General features: G+C 40.0%; 1 protein-coding gene across 1 annotated transcript; it reads right to left on the reverse strand.

Moving 5' to 3' along the window:
• Nucleotides 1-1,038: 1,038 nt before the first annotated feature.
• On the reverse strand, nucleotides 1,039-16,836 carry LOC131971875 (cAMP-specific 3',5'-cyclic phosphodiesterase 4C-like). Its single transcript, XM_059333535.1, has 17 exons — nucleotides 16,705-16,836; nucleotides 14,948-15,766; nucleotides 13,821-13,955; nucleotides 12,339-12,466; nucleotides 12,063-12,245; nucleotides 11,890-11,929; nucleotides 11,590-11,660; nucleotides 10,879-11,041; nucleotides 10,252-10,345; nucleotides 9,998-10,155; nucleotides 8,062-8,160; nucleotides 6,719-6,883; nucleotides 5,554-5,653; nucleotides 5,240-5,394; nucleotides 3,699-3,821; nucleotides 3,426-3,608; nucleotides 1,039-2,457 (listed from the first exon to the last, which is right to left on the reverse strand). The coding sequence occupies exons 2-17, from the start codon at nucleotides 14,987-14,989 to the stop codon at nucleotides 1,549-1,551; spliced, it is 2,748 nt and encodes a 915-aa protein (XP_059189518.1). The 5' UTR covers nucleotides 14,990-15,766; nucleotides 16,705-16,836; the 3' UTR covers nucleotides 1,039-1,548.
• Between the last annotated feature and the right edge of the window lie 2,519 nt (nucleotides 16,837-19,355).

Genomic DNA, 19,355 nt, shown 5'->3' on the forward strand with positions numbered 1-19,355 from the left:
GAAGTCTTGTTCTGAAATTAGCTACATATTCAGCCATGACATTGAAAATCTTTTTGTTTTGCCGTTCCAGTCTGGTGTACGAACACAGAGCATGTTATGTCTGCTTACTATAAAAGTTCCTGTGTTAATAGGGGTGATCATAGACAAGATATGAGCCACAGAAGTGAGTCGCACTCTTTTCTCCTGCTTGTTTAAGGCTAATAAACCAGCGTAGAGGTGCATTATTGCCACCGAGTGGACAGAAGCTGTTACACTCTTAATTCAAATGGCTGCTGATCAAGTGCAACACCTAGTGGTACATTTCAGTAGTCCGATCTGGTCCGTTGTTTGGCTGCCTAGTTTGAACAATCTGACTGTTATTCTCGATTCACTTTCTTGCAAATCCCATGAGGAGCACTAGGAGGACATAGAGGAATATGATTTTTTCTTTTTTTTCAACATATGATCTGTCTCATAAATCACTGTCAGGATAAAGTAACTTAATCAAATATGACAAAATCAAAGTTACTAACTGTAGCTTTAAAACCACATAAAGTTACGTGATGCATCCAGTCTTACGTTTATGCTCTGTCATGTGAAAGACCTCGTTAGGCTCCAAAATCTGTTACATAATTCATAACGGCAAGGACCAGTAAGCGTGAGACAAGGAAACGCACGACTTTCACGTGAAAGCACCTCCGTGTTGCTCCGCCTACACATTGGCTTTCAATCATTCCCTGTCTGAAAGACCTTCAGTCATCTACATACAAAAACACAGGAAATAGGGTCCAGGTTAAAAAAAATACCAAAGTTTCCCTTCAAGGTCAGTATGTTAGGAGCTCAAACTGCTCCTAGACCAGAGCCCTAAGGTGTTCTCAGCATCCCGTTGACAAGTGGAAAGTTCTTGTAGTAAATATAAGACGACAGACACTTTCCAAACTTTTTTCTGACAAACAGAGGAAGTTGACATTCTTTTAACAGTTGTTGGTCGATGTGTGTTTGTGGTGGTATCTTCCTCTTAAACGAGACAGTGACAGAGGGATGATGGGTAGTAGTCCATGAGATGGGGAGAACAGGCACGCACTTATTTGCATGTACGCATTTCAGTTTTTTTTTGTTTCTTTTTAGATTTTCAGGAGCTACAAAAGGTCGATAAAACAGGTTCCCCCCTTTTATTACCCCATATTTTATTTCCTACGGCAGTGATGGATGTACAGATACTCGGTGATGAAGACGTCAAGTCTTTCTATCACTACCAGTTGATCAAGACGCTGCAACAATCTGGCTGTTCGGGAAGGCATTACGCTCCGGCGGAAGTTTTTTCTTATTGTGTCCGGTGCTGTTGTACTGCTGTCCGTCTGTGAGTTTGTTTGTGACGTCTCCTGCTGAGAGCGTCACATGATAAAGTGGTCAGAGCGCGTCATCTGGAGAGAAGTGCATCTTCAGCTCTTCGTCCTCCTCCATGACAGTCCTCCTGCTAACTGTCGAAGCCTTCCAGCTCCATTTGCGTACTTTATCTCTCGTTAAGCTTTCTTCACTGACCCTGTCATTTTATGTCTTTGCACCCAACTAACTTTCCTCTTCCTCGTCTTCCTCCTCTCCAGCTTCATCCTCAGCTGGCGCCTCCTTTTCTTCTTCTTCCTCTAACTCTTCTTCTTTCTCCTCTTCAATGTCTTCTGTTTCTCCAACCTCTTCCTCAACCTTGTCCTCTATTTCTGCCTCCTCCACATTCTCCTCCGTCTCGCCTCCCTCTTGTTCTACACTTTCTTCCATCTCTGCTGCCTCCTTCTCCTCTTCTTCTTTCTCCTCCACCTCTTCCTCCACCGCTGCTTCCTCATTTTCCATTTCCTCTTCCCCCTCACCATCTTTTCCCCCCTCTTCATTTTCCAAATGTTCTTCACCTCCTTCCTCTGTGTTTGCCTCCTCATTTTCTGCACCATCCTCGCCTCCCTCTTCCTCTCCCTGCTCTTGTTCTCCTTCCTGATTTTGCTCATTTTCTTCCTCCTCTTCTTTAGTCTCGTCCTCATCACCTGCTGCATTGTTCACTTCACCTCCGTCTTCTTCTACTTGCTCCTCCTCTTCTTCTCCCTCTCTTTCTCCAGTCTCCTCCTCCTCCTCCTCTTCCTCATCCTGGACTCCGTTGTGTTCGCTGTTGTGATTTTCCTCGTCTTCTTTCTCAGTCTCTACATCGTCATGCGTCCGTTCTTCTGCGTCGTCGTCATCACAGATGTCTTTGCCGTTGTTCCTCAGGTGTATGTGGTTGTGGTTGTTGTGCTCCAGGTCCTCCAGGGTGAGTTCAAACTGGAAGCGATCATGCTGCAGATGTCTGTCTGGAGGAGGTGAAGGAGACTGGGGCATGGTGTTGAGATACCACTCCCTGTTCTCCTCCAGCGTGTCCAGCAGCTCCTGGGCGTCCGGGTGCACTAGGTCAGCCCACGTCTCCCACAGCGGGTGGACGATGTAGTCGATGAAACCCACCTGGAAGAGAAGAAATGATTAAAGAAATAATTTGACATTCTTAGGATTTATGATGATCTGCCTTCTTGCAGATTGTTAGAGGAAAACACTGATACCACAATTTTTGTCAATAGCCAGTCAGATAAGCACAAAGACTGAAAACAAGGAAAAGGCTGGTTTGGCACTGTCCAAAGTTATGACGAATTACAAAAAAAAGTTGTCCCCAGATGCATTGTTTAATTAGCATAAGTGAAGTTATACACAATCTTAATGCACTATAGATGGTTTAAATGAGGCCCATTATGAAAATTTGTGGTGGAAGTCACAGAGCCCGCCATAAAATTACAAATAGCTGCTTTTTACACTGGGGTTTTAAAAAAAAAAATGTTATGCTAAGCTATGCTGCTGTAAGCGGCTGCCAGCTCCAGCTTTATATGTACTAACTGCTATTAATTTTCCCTTCTAACACTGCAATAAAGCAAATAATCATCTTTCCCAAAAAAACTATTCCTCTAAAGTACAGTATAGAGAATCCAACTAGAGACAAAATATCTCTTAAAATTACAGAATCAGTGACCAGAAACTTGAGAAAGAAAAATGTCCCAGTTTAACATCATCAGTATCAAAAGAGACATTTGACTGAAGCTGCTGCCAGCTGGACGTCGACACAGAAGTACATTTGTCATACATGCATCAAAATTCTATCACAAAAGATTTAATGAATGCCAGAGTTGATCTTAAGTTATTCCAGGCTTCATTGCTCCGCCCCCCAACATGAAACAATCTTTTCTCTTCAAAAACCTGGCAGAGAAAATGTTTCAAACTAACCCATGTGTGTCTCCTCCTGCCACAATGCACAACAGAATAAACAAGCATCATGGATCTTTAGCCTTGGATATCTGTTTGCTGGTCGGTTTCCCACATTATTAAACTTTGTAGTGTCTGTGAATGACCCCACCAATGGCTTCATGAGAGAGATGGATGGTTACCTGACTCTTCTCCACGGAAGCGGTGTGTTTGTCACACATGGCGCTGATCTCCATCCCTCTCTCTCGCTCTTTGTCACCCTGACGGAAGAACTCCTCCATGATCCTCTCCGTCCACTGTCTGTATAATGGCAGCTTCTTGGTGGGGTTGCTCAGGTCTGCACAGTGCACCATGTTCCTCAGCACCTAAACACGCACAACACATTATATAGCTATACATTCTCACAGCATTATTGCACTAGAGGTAATACTGGGATATACAGAGGACAAGGCTACCTGTATCCGTTCTGTGTAGTGGTCGAGGAGCAGCACTCCAGAGCTGGTCACCTTCTTGGTCTCCACCATGGTCTTCAGGTCTGCCAGCAGGGTCATGTGTTTGGACATGTCTGTGGCCAACACCTGCAGACAGAGACACTCAGATGAAACCAAAAGAAGCACAAAGATTCAAACTACAGGTGCATCTCAATACATTAGAATATGATGGAAAAATCCATTTCCAGTAGTTCAAGTCAAACAGCCCCAATTAAGTATTGAGTGATATAGATGGACATACTTTTCAGAGGCCAACATTTCCATATTAAACATACTTTTTAAAATTGGTCTTTTGTAATATTCACATATTTTGAGACACTGAATTTTAGGTCTCCATTAAATATAAGCCATAATCATTATAATTAGAAGAAATTAAATCAATTAAGGATCTATATAATGTGTTATTTTTTGACTTTTTTTAAATTGAACACTGACATAAATAAACTTTCTATGGTATTCTAATTTATTGAGATCCACCTGTATTCTACTAATCTGTCAAATATACTAAAACCAAAGAAGAGTGATGTGATGTGAGATTGGAATCAGTGATGTGGTGCTTAACTTTTAGTTCAAATTTTAAAACCATAGCTGCCAGACAAAAGCACTTTTTAGAAGACTCGCAAACGTAGTATTTCTATACTGCTGTTTTAGAAGAAATACAGTTCTTAAACTGAAGCCAGAAGTTTTGGCTGTAACAATGAGTTTTAGATATACAGCAGCAAAAAAGATGATAATAATTTACAAGATCAAACTAAAAATCAATTTGTACTGTCTTAAATAGGGTGTAAAGATACAAATATGTTCAAATAGCTAAGCAGATGGCGCTATCTTCTTTTGACTTCACTTGTGAGATTTGTTTCAAATTGGATGTTTTGCAGCAGAGCAGAGAGTTGCTTCTAAAATGAGCTGCGGTAAGTCTGGCAGAATCATCTAGCCTATCTTTTTGATTTGGGGTTTGTTTCAAATTTCTGTTTCATTTATTTACTTATCATTTTTTTACCAAACAAGATATTTTCGTAACTTTTACAGAAAAGGGAAATATGCATTGATTATACCTTCCCTCAGAAATGTCAAAAGACGAGAAAAAAATTATTTTGCAGATTTTTGTCTGCCAAACAAATCTTTTTCACTCATAATTTGTCCTTAATGTCATTTTGTTCAGAAAAGCATGTTGTGAACCTAGTATCATGAATTGTATCGAGTTGTTAGTTGAGTGTTTTGTTACATCCCTTGTCTAAAATAAATAAAATTGCCAATAAGAATCAAAAACAAGAATCCTGGAAAACATCACATCCCAGAACCATCTTAAAGACAAAATGAGTCGTCTAAAACAATCAACAACAAACAAGACAAATCTAAAACTTTCAAATAATGAGTAATACGATTCTTAGCAGGCAGTGAAAAGAAGGAAAAAAGTAACCAAAACTAAGTAAGCACAGCTGAAGAAAGTTAGTTGTTTAGAAGATAACAGGTGCAGTGTGAGATGTGGTAGAAAATGTTCTGACCATATCGATGACAAGCTTGCGAAGGCTCTGGCGCTGTCTCTTGGTGAGGTTCTGGAAGATGTCACAGTTTTCCTGGTGCAGAAGCTTGAAGCCCACAGCGAGGTGGTGGTTCTCCAGAACTGACTCATCGTTATACATGAGAGCCAGCTCCGAGTCTGAGCGCAGTGGAGAGGGATGGAGGAGGAAGGTGTCAACACAATTTGTGCAAATACATAGACATATTTCAGCACTGGTGTGTGTGTGTGTGTGTGTGTGTGTGTGTGTGTGTGTGTGTGTGTGTGTGTGTGTGTGTGTGTGTGTGTGTGCACACTCACTGGTATTGATGAGAAACTGATTGGAAACTCCGGGGTGGTCGACATCGTGGATTGCTGCAGCGAACAGAGCGGCGAGGATCTCCAGGTCAGTGAAGACAGCCTGAAAGGGACAAGAAGTTGAATAGAAGAAAGAGAAAATTACATTTTTACACTCGGGCTATTGATCGAGTCAAATATTTAATTGTGATTAGCTAGTTGTTAGTTGTCACCTTGTTATCCTTAGTTAATTGCAAAGTAATTGCACATTTTTATCTGTTTGTGTGTTCGAAGTGTACCTTAAAGGGGGATATTTCAAGTATTTAATACACTTATCAATATGGGAGTGGACAAAATAAGCTTGCTTCAAAACAATAAGTGACATTTCACCAAATTTGCTTTAACACATTACCATATTAAATTTGACAGCCCTAATTTAAATCCATTATTTTAAAAGTTTTTATCTAAAGAAAATCTGTAAATGTGTCTCCTTATTTAGAATATTAGAAATATGACTAAATAAAAACAAGGTTGACGGACAGCTTTGGCCACTTGAGATTAAATGGAGATAAGTCTTCAGGAATTGGATTCAACTGGGCAACAGCTGATCAGTCATGTGAGTTAAATGTTAGCTAGGTCAGAACTTGGAAGAGTTTCCATCTCCCATTTAGCTTAATTTAGCATTAACAATTTTTACGAAAAAGACAAAAACCACCTCAAAGGAGCATAAATATTATTTTATATAATAGAAATTCACCCTCATACAGTTGTCATGAATGGGAAATTAGCTATAAAGACCAAAACCATCTTGTACCAGGCTGTAAACATTTCTGATTTCAGGTGTAAAGTTGGACATTTTAACATGGGGATCTATGGGGATTGACTTGCTTTTGGAGCCAGCCTCAAGTGGCCATTTAATTTTAAAATATAAATGTATTAATATTATTTAAAATATAATTTGCAATACAATTAGTCTGTAGTTGAATCTACTTTTCTTTTTTTAATTTTTATTCCATGTTGTTTTTAAACATTTATTGCTGAGCCTAAATCTAGGCTCTAATAATTGTCCAGCCAAGTTCTGTAGAAGAAATATATATTTCTTAAACCAAACAGAAAAAGAAAAAAAAATTCTCGAGTGACCAGAGCAGCTAGGGAGTGTGTCCGTGTGCGCGTGTGTGTATCAACATACATCTAGAGCCGGTGTGGACAGGAGGACATGTGTGGACTGGGTGACGTCTGCAGCATGAAGGCTGTTGTGGTACGCTACATTTCCGTGATAATGGTCCTCCAGGGTCATCACATAAGTGACGAATGTGTCGACGGGAATACGGAACGTCTTCAACAGCTCTCGCTCCTGAGGAGAGAGGACAGGAGCCACAACTTCACACACATACAGACACACAGCATGTACATCAGAAAAATCTACTTGCGCTCGTCTCACACTTATACAGTTTAAAGTATTATTTAGAGTCCATTATTCCAAAACTCGACTGTCACAAATCTATCCCAGTATCACCGACCATTGTGACAAATGCCATGCTTCACCTTGAAATTTAACTCATATGATTTACTCTTGTTCGTTACTTTCTCTGGCGGAATTATTTCGATACCATGTCAAAAATACTTTCAGTGACCATAAAAGTCTCCCCCCATGTCGCCATATTCGGGCTCCCAGAAGACCACATCCGGTTTACTTCTAACCAATTATATATTTCAGCTTTTACTTCCTTACTGGCAAGACCCCATCTTCTTCTTCACTGGAAGTCACCTAAAGCTCCATCGAGCACTCAGTGGCTCAATGATACCATGTCTTTTCTAAAGCTGGAGAAGATCAGATATTCAGTGAAAGGTAACTGATAAATTCTATAACAAGTGGCTTCCCTTTTTAACATTCTTTCACTCTCTTCACTCTATGCCATCTGATTGATGGACCCCCACCTCCTCTCTTTGTTTTTCTTCTTATCTTTATCATTATTATTATTATTTATTTATTTATTTGTTTATTTTCTCTCTTCTCCTGTCTTTTGGCTTCCCTTGTATTTTTGTCTACACCCTGTAGCTAAAACAGTTATTTACTTATTACATACAAGAATCCTCAGTTACTTATTCATTTATTATGATTATTTTTTTTTCCATCTTATTTTTTTATTATTATTATTATTATTTTTTGATTTACACATTGTTTGTTAGTCACCCGATCATGTTCCTATTGGGCCATAAACATAAAATAAGAAAACATCCTAGGAGGCAGACCTTATGTCTTGCTCTTCATTCATCATGATGCACAGTATTTCTATTGTATCGATATGTTTATATTTTCAATTGTGATGCGGATGTGTGATACTCCATGTAATTATAACATTGGTTCCTGTTTTAATGTGCCTTACCTCCTAATAAAAATATTAAGGAAAAAAAGAAAAGAAAAATCTACTTGTGGTGAGAACGATCCTACACAAAACACACACACACACACACACACACACACAGAAACACACACACACACACACACACACACACACACGTTGTGTTTACCTGGAAGATGGTGTACATGATGCAGCTGAGAGGTCTGTTGTTGGCGAACTCTGCTACTCTAAATATGTTAAAACTCCACTTGTCCAGATCCTCCAACTCCTGCTCAAACAAACACAAACAAATTGTGGAGTCAGAAATCAACATTGATATATAATATATCACTCGCTGATTACCAGGCTGATTGTCATTTTAAACGGTCGCAAACAGAGACGGTGGCATCAGAAAGTTCAGAGGTCGTCAAGACAACATTTAAATGTGCAGCAGACTTTAACATAAGGACAATAACACAAATGTATCAACTTGCCAATATTATGAGTCACTTACTGCACATTTCAACTAAAATTCCTTATAAATAAACTGAGAAGAGCAATAACAACCAGTCACATCTATCCAGAAATTGAACCAGCCAATCAATTATTACTTAAGAGCTGAAATGATTATCTGATTATTTGATTTACTTTAATTGAATATTTAAAAATGTTCTACCTCCAGCCTCTCAAATATGAATATTTACTGTATTTATTCATATTCTGTGATATTAGTCCCAATATTTTGGGGGGTTTTAGTAGGACAAAATGATCATTTGGAATATAAATGATTTGGCAGTAATTCAGTGTTTTTCTGAACATTTCTTCAAGACGACAGTGAGAATATGATCAACAAATAATGAAAATAATTGTGGTTAATAATAATTGTTTGCAATCTGCACTGTAACCACTAGGTGACAATAAATCCTGCTTCTTGAACAGACACTTGAGCTGCCTTTCAAGTCACTCCAAATAACCCTTTAATCCTCAGTTTTCGTGTCAGCATGTCCAGATTGTACTGGAAATATCTACAACCTCTGTGACTGACTGACGTGTACAGCTCTTAATAATGATGACAGGCGACAAAACTTTAGCTTAGTCTGGATAAAGATGGCAGCACATTGCCACTGAATTCGGAGCAGATGCATGTTTCCCTCAGGATGAATTATCACTTTGGTAATTCCTGGTCTTATCCTTCAGCTTCATTGTGAGGCCAGAGGTTTAAATTCGCCTGTTGATGTCTGCTTTAAACCGACAGTTTTGAAGAACTGGTAGCAAGCCACAGACTAAGTATTGTTGTTTGTATTTAGTAGTTACATCTGATTTATGTACTGCTAAATGAAGATGCAAAACTGTGGACAGTTTCCATCCCACTGTGAGCCTTCCAAACATTTGGTGCTGCAGACTGGATGGAAATAAACAATGAAGCGCCAAGCACAAAAAAGCAGACAAAAGAAAAAGAAAAGATTTCATCTTTTTGAGCTGCAGCCATGGAGTGACAGCATTGTACAATGTTTATGTAAAAGTATGAGCACATCAAGCCTGAACTGTCTGTGTTTAGTAGAAAAAGGCTTGTAGTCTTTTAACCGTGCTTTTGTGGGTCTTTAATTTTTTTATCATATGGCATGCATTTTGGCTTGGAAAATATAATTATTATATTATTATAATATATAATTTTATGGAAGTTTTTGATCTGCCGTTTGTGAACTCTAAGTTATTTTTTGAGGGGATGCACAAGGATTCAACAATAAATGACGGATAACAATAAATATTATTACCTGTAATAATATAATGTATTACGACTATATTTTATTGTGTTTTTTTCAAATGCATGTCCCACAGGAAACCTCTCATTGCGATACTGAAAGACAGAAGTAGTAGCAGTAGTTAAGTGGTGACGGGTCAAGTGGAAGGAAAAAATAAGCTAAGATAAAATAAAAACAGTAACAAAGAAAAGACTCCCCAAAGTCCTGAAAGAGGCTATTCTATCATTTTCTGCACACAAGATAGAAATAATAAAACATCAGCATTGTTCCCCGTCCAGGTCTGAACAGGGATTGATTTGTGCAACTTGTTTTGATTTGTGCAACTTGTGAGTCGGAGAGAAAAAAAAGCAAAGGCAACGAGACCTTGGCGAGCTCGTCCTCGTGGTCCGTGTTGACGCCGAAGCGAGGCATAGAGGAGCTGGAGAGGCTGGAGCTGTGAGACAGTTTCCTCACTCCGCTGATGTGACTCATCGGTTTGTCTTTCAGTGTCGGAGACGGGATTTCCACCTCGTTCTGCTTGTCTGCAGATTGATGGACAAACATAAACACACACATAGATTTATTGTTTTTGTTTGGGAAAAGGTCTTAAATGTGACGCGGACAGAAGACAGACTCACCCATGAAGGTGCTGGAGATGTATTCAGACACCTGGTTACCAGAGCGACTCATCTCTGACAGGTGGGACAGCTCTCTGTTCAGCATCCTCTTAAACTGTGACAGAATGAGAGCAAAACACAGATATGAGGCGATGATGAGCTGGTTCTTTAAGTTTTGGGGATGACTAAATGGTAATATTTAATACAGGACTCTTTTTGGATTTAGAGGTTGTTTTTAAGTCTGAAGTTTTAGGGTTGCAGTAATAAAACAAGAACATCGTGCTGGAGAAGGTACTGCATTCCCTCCTTTAAGTTGAAAACACTTAATAATAACTGAAATAATAGTAGGTAAATTAAACTTTAGTTCCAGTCATTTTGTAGAACAAGCAATTAAATCCTATATAAACATGTTAACTAATTATTAGGTATGCTATAATTTGTTATCTTAGCAATTTATTGTTGCAAACACACATTTTATATTCTATATTAAATATTTGATAATGATTACTAAACCATTTGTAGTCTATGAACAAACTATAAATATAAAAAAGTCATTTATATATGCATCATGCAGTGTACGCTGAAAGTGATATAAATATATATTTTTAGCCTGCTGATATGTTGGTTGATTCATTAATGTTTGTTTACCTTGTTGGAGGCCATTTCGCTGACAGAGCGGTGTGTCTGAATGGTCTCCAGCTGGTCCAAACACCAGTCCAGCTCCTCCAGTGTGTCCAGGGCGAGCTGCTGGTACTGCTGGTCTGATAGGGACGCCCTGGGACTGACACACACTCCACCCAGAGGAGACCTCCTGAGGACACAACGGGTGGTGAGACTTCCCAGTAATGCAGTCACAGAAGCTAATATAAGTCAGCTTCTTAAACCTATGGATTGTTTCTAATTTCCGATAAGCTGTGTTTTCCTTTCTCTATGTCTCTGCTGTGTGTCTCTGTTGATCTAAGTGGCGAGCTGCTGATTACAATTGATGCCTATATTAGTTACCTAACATTGTTACTGTTGCAAAATGCATGAATGAGTGTGACATAAGAAGCATGCTTATAAAAATAACTAGCTGCAGCCTAAAAGTCCCATATTGTAAAAAGTTTTGAGGGGCGCTTAAATAGATACACATATTCAAACAGACACTAGGTTGTTTTCTGAACATTAAAGCATGTAAACATGAAACCCAAAATATGCATTATGTTCCCTTTAGTGGTCATTAAATACTGTAGGAAAGTAGATTGTTGTTAGTTTGACTCGTAAAGTCTACACGACCTATTTGACTAGTTACACACATGGCAACATGTTTTCATAATGTGTATAACTGGAACATTTTAAGGAGAACAAGTTGGTACTGACTTGATTGGTGGTGTGGAGACATTGGCAAGAATGGTGAAGTTGCTTCGTACTGATCGCAGACTGGCCAATACCTAAATAATCACAGCATATGTACAGAATAAACTGAGAGAAATATACATGTAAAGGGAGGTTTTAGATTAAGTGTCATAACATCCAATAAAGAATGTAAACACTGATTTGAATGATTTAACATGCTAATTTAACCAAATGAGTCAAATGAAATAATGGCTGACAAAACTATTTTGGGAACTGGAAGCATCAACATTCCACACAACGATTTATCTAATAAGTGAAACTCACTTGAGCGAAAGGTGTGACAATGAAGTCCTCTCCTGTGTGCCTGAAAGAGGGACAGAGAAAGTTGAAAATAAGAGAGGAAGCAGAGATGATTTTTTCTAAAAACGTACAAGTACATACATCTATGCTCACTCCCCCTCTCGCTCATCCTTTTTGTCTTTCTTCCAGAGACTCACCCTTCGCTGGCGAGGGAGGAGTTACGCGAGACCGTCTTGGGCGACATGTCGTAGTCCGAGTCTGAGCGGTAGAGGAAGGACTCTCTTCTTTGACCCTGGGGAAAGGATGTGTGCAGGGTGAGGCCTGGACTCTGTGACCCCAGCGGGGTGTGACCTGGTGACACGCCATTTTCTGCTTCGTAACTGGAGCAGGAGGAGAGGAGGAAAGTTTGATGGTTAGAGAGTAAACAGATGTGAAGCATGAATAAAAGCTTCCTGCAAGGTGTGTGTGTTTACCCGTCAGCGTCTGCTTGTGTGATGGAAATGCGTGGCGGGATGCGGAGGGGAAGAGTTGTTGGACGGGACACGTTGCTCAGGACCTCAGGTGAACGAGTGCGGTCTCGAGGGCGGAGCCAGCAGGGTACCTGGAGAGTTAAAATGGTTCGTAAATGATACCAGTCATCAGCTTCTTCTCAGGTTTGCAGCACAATTTTTACACTTAATATCTCTTCCATTCAAAGCTGGGAAAACAAGTCACAGCACAAAAGGCCCAGATTCACTGCAAATTTGATTAATTGCATTAAATTTATTAAAATATGATTTAACTTGTGCATGAGGTGTGTTTAAGTTTCCATTCAATGCTCTTCAGTAAAATCAATTCTTTGCAATTTTGCTGACTCTTTTAAATATATAAAAAGGAGTATTTGTAATTCCAGGCAGCTATGGGGTTTCCATTCATTTAAATGCAGTATGAAATTAAATTTCCTGAGTTTCACAATTTTTTTTTTGCTGTAAACACCTCACTGACTATTATCACTTTTTAAGGTGATATGGTAAACTTGTTATCGCCAACCAGCAGACACACAGGCACATTTATTTGGAGTTGTGTTGTATCCACCTGGTGAAAGCAAGCAAGTCCAAAATGTACTCCTTTAGCTCCGTTTTGCTCTTAACCAACTCCTGAGGTAAATAAATAACTCTTTAGTTGCTTATTGCTCCACTTTGTTCACCAGCTTGTTGCAAGCTGTTTCTGTAGGACAGTGGCAGGTTGCAGAAAAAAAGCCTACTTCACTGCAACACATTCTTTCCTCTTGACCATTTTTTTTTGCATCATCTCATGCACACTGGTGATGGCATGCAACATATGACCGCACACTAAGCGCAAAGAGAGTTTGCCAGTATGTGGTGGCACATAAGAGTGGAGTACATAAGTGGAAATATTAAGAGTGTTTTGGAAGTAGGGTTAAAATAAAATTTACCAAGAAGTGGTGATTCACAGGTATGGCCATGGGCTGAGGAGAAATTGGCTTTTTTTCAACAATGAGCTGCAGTGTCTTAAGTCATTGTATCTGATGCAGTTTTATAGCCAATTAAAAATATTTTGTTAAGTAATGTTTTTCAGTTTACCAGCCATTGGCAAATAGGCAAAAAATTGATATAGGACCCTGGTTTAACATCTATCACCTGATGTGTAGAAGCACTTTGAGTCATCAACATCACCAGAATTGACCATTTAGACATTGACCATTTAGATTTCATGCACAGGTTGATTTTGAGAGTCTCCACTGCATTACCACATAGTGACTTAATACTCAAGCAAGTCTTTATATTGAACCAAAAATAATTTAAGCCAGAAAACTCCAGTAAAGCATAGTATTGTGGTTTGTGAAATGGCTAGCTTGTGCATATAATTTGTAAAAAAAATCAAACTGTATGGTCCTTTAATATATTTTGTTTACATGAGAGAAAGGTTAATGCACTCATGCTTCCCTTCAATACCTGGAGACTAGATGAGAGTCTCCTGCTCCTCCCTCTGCGTAACTCAGCCCCTAGTGTGGCCCCAGACGTATAAGATCGGCTGTAGCGAGATGACTCCGCCTTCTCCCCAGCACCTGTTATATCTGTGTCCTTACCCTGTGAGACAGGGGAGAGCAGGTGAGGGACACAGAGACACAAAGAGAGAGAGAAAGCGGCACATCTTCAAAGGATAAAACACATTTTTTTCAATGTAAATAAATAAACTATCCCGTGTAACTAATAAGTCAGTAATAAACAGTAAAAAAACATCCAATCCTTGCAAATGTCATGTGACACATTTACCGAACCATGTTCATTTGAAATATCCCAAGTCTAATGAGTGAAGAAACAGAGCAAAAACACAGACTATAAATTATGCATGCATGTGTGTTAATGTGCGTGTGTGACTCTGCGTGTGTTCGCCTACATGTGTGTGTGTGTGTGTGTCTGTGTGTGTGTGTCTGGGATAAGGCCTCTACAGACCGAGCTCTTAGAGGCTGATCTGCACTGCAGTACCGTAGCAACAAAACACTGGGGGAATGGTAGCAGTTGCTAGGCAACAGTGCCGTGTTGCTTCCATGCTGCGTTTGATGTCGTCCAGACCCAGATGTGGAGAGATGCTCACACACACACACACACACACACACACACACACAGTATACACAAATGTATGGGCACCCGCTCCTCAGCAAAATCAATAAAAGAACGCTTGAATAATGCATGGTATTATGTCCTTCTGCCAAGATGTTACCTTTAAAAGAAAAAAGCTCATTTACATAGAGCACTCATTTAGCTGGAGCTCATTTACATACAGGACTATGACTGACTGAGTGGCTCACACTGAGTGAGTGGAGGCTGGAGAGTACAAACTGTCCACTCTGACTTCTGAGTGTGTCCACAGACCTTGACAACAAGAACAAAGGGAGCGTTGGATGTGTGAAAGTCACGAGGTGTGTGTGTGTGTGTGTGTGTGTGTGTGTCATGGTGAGCATTACAGAAAACACACACACTCAGGCAAACAGTATGAGAGTCTGCTCTGCCTTGTATCTACTCTCATGCAAACAAAGTTTTTGTTTTTCAAAGTATGTCTCGGTTGTTTATATCCTCACCTCTTCTCCAGTCACAGACAGCACGCTGCGGCTTTTCTTCATCCTGATTGGCTCGTTCTGGGCCCCAGGGCGGAGCGTTCCGGAACCCAGGCAGCAGAGCAGGTGGAGAGCCAGGACCGGAGAGGTCAAAGGTCACTGCAAGGTCAAACCGGGGTCAGACCGGGTCACAACCGGCCCCCATTGGAGCTGACTCAGCCAGCCAACCGCCTCGCTCCCGCTCTGTCTGCACCTCAGTCTTCAGATGGCTGAAACCGGGCGTCCAACCTGCCGTTAAACGCTAAAGGTGCATTTAAAAGCCCCTCAGAGGCTCCAGGCTCAGTCTGAGGCGGACGACCTTTGTTTTGATCGATTGTTTTTGTCAACAAGCCAAAGATGTAAGAAAAATGTATATTCTCACTCCATTTTAGTGTAAGCTACAAGTTTCTGGGGAAAAAAAATAAGTCCGTCCACATGCCGTCTTGCTTTGGCCAGACGAGCCAATGGGATATCCTGGTCCGTGTTCATGATGTCACTGCTGAAGAAAACCGTTTCCCAAGTTTTCCAAAATGTTTATCCAACTTGCAGTATTGTCCACATGACATTTCCCAGTTGTAACCCTGATCCAACATGAATGAAACAATCAATAATCCAGATCCAGCTCGTGGGAGGATTTGAAGTCTCTCCTGTCTCAGATCAGTTTTCCATTTTCTGACTGGTCAGTCGGATCCATATCCTGCATAGGGAGACGTCTGAGAAGCCCAGATGTTAAAATTCCAGGTTTGATATGTCGGGATCCATCCTTGTATATGTTTCGGTGTGTCCTCTTCTGTGTAGATTCCCCTGTGAGAAAGCAGAAAGGAAGAGTGAGTACGAGCAAGCTCATTCTCTCTTTTTGACTCATCCTCTTTCTTTTAGAACTCTCTGTCCTGCTTTCATCTAATGAATTCATCTGATGCATCATCAAATATACCCTTATAGTAAGCTTGGAGATAAGTTTGGGAACAAATGCCTATTGTTTTCCACAAAACAAAGCTCATGCATGAAAAAGCACAAATGACATAAGAATAGAAATCACAATATCGAACAAACGATTGCTCGACTAATAAAGGGGGGGTGCCCTAACAAAATATTTTGGGCATTGCAGGAGCTGTACCTACAGTGTGGCTAATTTTGAGCAGATACTGCAACACCAAAGCTCTCTGATGTTATATAATTACTCTGAGCAGTCCAAGATGACCTAATTCCATTGGATAGGACAGATTCAGCATATCAGAGTGTTTCTGATTGAGCTGGTATACAGACTGATAGTGTTGGAGACGACTTTTACCAGGGGTCATCAAGAACACACCCACTCAATGAAAGCACTCTCACACCAGAGCCTGCATAGATTCACAGCGTGAAAAAAAAAAGCTGTGTGTGGAGAAATCAACAAATACATAGTGACACAGTGACATATATATGCACAGACAATGAGATATTTGAGCACATACACTCACACACCATGGCTGCCTCCAGTACCACCTCCACTACAGATAAAGAGCTTATAAAACCAAGCAGCAATGCATCAATATGCAGCTCAACTACCAGCCTGCTGTTCTGTTACAAAACACCCAAATATATATATATAAAAACACACTGGAGCCATGCATACTTGAGGACAGCCCTGCCATCACGCCTGTCTGCACACGCACTGCAGGAGATATGTGTCAGACGGACACATGTACACACATTCATATACACAGTCAGGCCGGAGCATGTAAGAATAAAAACACACTCACCTTGATCGCCTCAAGATCAATGGCAAGATGGGCTGGGCCTCGTCTTGCTTTCACTCGTCTCCTTCCCCTTCTCTCTTCCCTGCTGCCTCCGTCTCTCTGCAGACTAGCAGTGTGTCACCACAGCGAGAGAAAAAACACTTGGCGTCTTCATGAATATCCGCGGCTTCACCAGCCTCCCTCCCTCCCTGCCTCTCCTCTCCCTCTCCCCTGCCACAGTGGTCTCCCCCAGCCACCCCCCACCACCACCACCACCACCACAGCCTCTGTGGAGAAGCCCATCTCCCCTCCCCTCCCTCCTCCTGCACAGTGTGTCCATTAATCCCATACAACAGCCTCCACTCCTCCTCTCTCCATCGGTACCCCTGCCTTTTTTTGTACTCTGCCAATGCCTTTTTTCTCTCTTAATAGCAGCCACACGCTGATTCTCCGCTTCAATAGTCAGGCGTCATTTCTCTCCATTATACCCACCCATACACAGAGCAGATTTTTATTGGAACACACCACACTCATATCACAATAAAGGGTTCATGCATCCTGTTACTCACTCTCCCTGTTTCCTCCCATGTCCTTTTACAGTCATTCAAGGACATGCGGTACTAAAACAGGCTTCTCTTTTGTGTTTTTCTTGAATAATTAGGATGGATGTGTGCATGGACACTGAGCCACCCAAAGCTGGAAAGCAAAGAGCAACAAGCTTTTTGTGTTCAAGCAACACTTCATTAATTAACTCCACTGATGACAAACGAGACAGCAAAACTGCAACCCGTGATAATTTTCCATTTTATTCCGTATTCATCGGCTAATTATTTTCTTTTTAACAGATCTTGAACAACATTTTGCAGGATTGGGCGACGAAACCAAACAGCATTCACCTAGTCACCAGAGCACAGAAGCATTAATCAATGGTGTTTTACATGAACAAAACAGTCCCCCAGCTCAGTTATCTTCAAGCCGAACTGTACTTTAATCCCTAGAAAATTCAGTGCTTAATCCCATTCTTTTTACAAAAAGATGAGTTCTGCCACTAATACAGTGTCTCAGCTTCTTTTAAAGTGACATCAGATATAAAAAGATTTCCACAGTTGAACAGCAGGAGATTCCTCTCCAAAAAGCTTTGTGTTTTTAGCCTTTTTGGTTAGAAACTGAGATTTTCTTTGTATACTTTTAAAGAAAAAGGTACACTTTCTATTATGCATCCTTCCTGCTTTGTTGACTTGGGGAACAGTTGTCACCCTATATGACCATACTTATTTCTTTACATATTGCCCTTGAAAAATGACTAAATTTTCTTGAACTCACAAAGTAGTTTAGTTCCAGTAATTATTTTGAATATGGGACAATTTGGAGAACTATAAATATATAAAGATACAGTCATGGAAAAAATATTACACCACCCTTGTTTTCTTCATTGCATTTGTTCATTTGAATGCCTGGTACAACTAAAGGTACATTTGTTTGGCCAAATAATATATAATATATAATATTCAAAATCATTATAAAGAAAACCATGTATAATGTTTAGATATCAGCTCTAAAATTAAACTCTTATGAGCTATTTTCGTTATCATTATATCTGTCCAAACAAATGAACCTTTTGTTGTACCAGGCATTAAAATGAACAAGTCATTGAAGAAAACAATGGTCTTATAATTTGTTCCATGACTGTATGAAAACATGTGAACTTGTGTGCTAATTATGTTTTTGGAAATAAGTGAATCCTTGTTGGGTCTATAAAGTGTCAGAAAACCGTTAAAAAATGCCCACTATAAGTTCCCAGAGCCCAAGAATCGTTTGTTTTGTCTGACCAACAGTCCCAAACACAAAATTATTAAATTGACTATAAAGCAAGACAAGTAAAGGCACACTTAAGAAGCTGTAACCAGATAATTTACATTTTTTGCTTGAAAAAAAGGACTTAAAACCACAATTCAATCATCAAAATAGTTGCAGAAAAAATTTCAGTCCATCAACTGAGCTTGCAATTGTTTTTCTAGAGATGGTATGATGCAGAAAATTTCACTAAAACAGCCTCTGAGAATCACTATTACCTTTCAAAATCTAAACCTGGGCTGACTGTTCAATGCTTTCACAAAATGAATATAACATTCACATATCAAGAGGACCCAACTGTGACAATAACAGCCACACATTTATATAAACATATAAATAAACAAACCCAAGCAGTTCTGCATGAAGCTGTTCTGTTACTCTCCCATCGGCTTTTATAGGCATTATCTAGATTTGATTTATGCCCTGGGCCTGCGCTGATTGTTTTCTATTTACAAAAGTGACTGCACAAAGAAGCTTTGCCTCAAAAAAACCCTGCATAGACCACTAAATCAAACCCACCAATTAATTATGAAGGAGAGAGAGGCAGGGAGGGAGGCAGAGCGACACAGCAATTAATTATGCAAGTGAGAGAAAGGGAGAGATGGAGAGAAAAGTATGGCTGAAAATGAGTCAGGAATCACAGCAACTAGTGAAAAAGTTAAGAAATTGAACTAAATGTGAACAACAAAAATTAAGGCTACGACGCAACCTAACAGAGAGTCTCAGAACTTCAAATAAAATTCAAAATAAAATGTACTGCCTGTAAAATGTCTTAACAAGTACACACAAAAACTAATACGCATCGTGACGACACAAACATT

Source organism: Centropristis striata, chromosome 1 (assembly GCF_030273125.1).
Source record: "Centropristis striata isolate RG_2023a ecotype Rhode Island chromosome 1, C.striata_1.0, whole genome shotgun sequence".
NCBI classification, from domain to species: Eukaryota; Metazoa; Chordata; class Actinopteri; order Perciformes; family Serranidae; genus Centropristis; species Centropristis striata.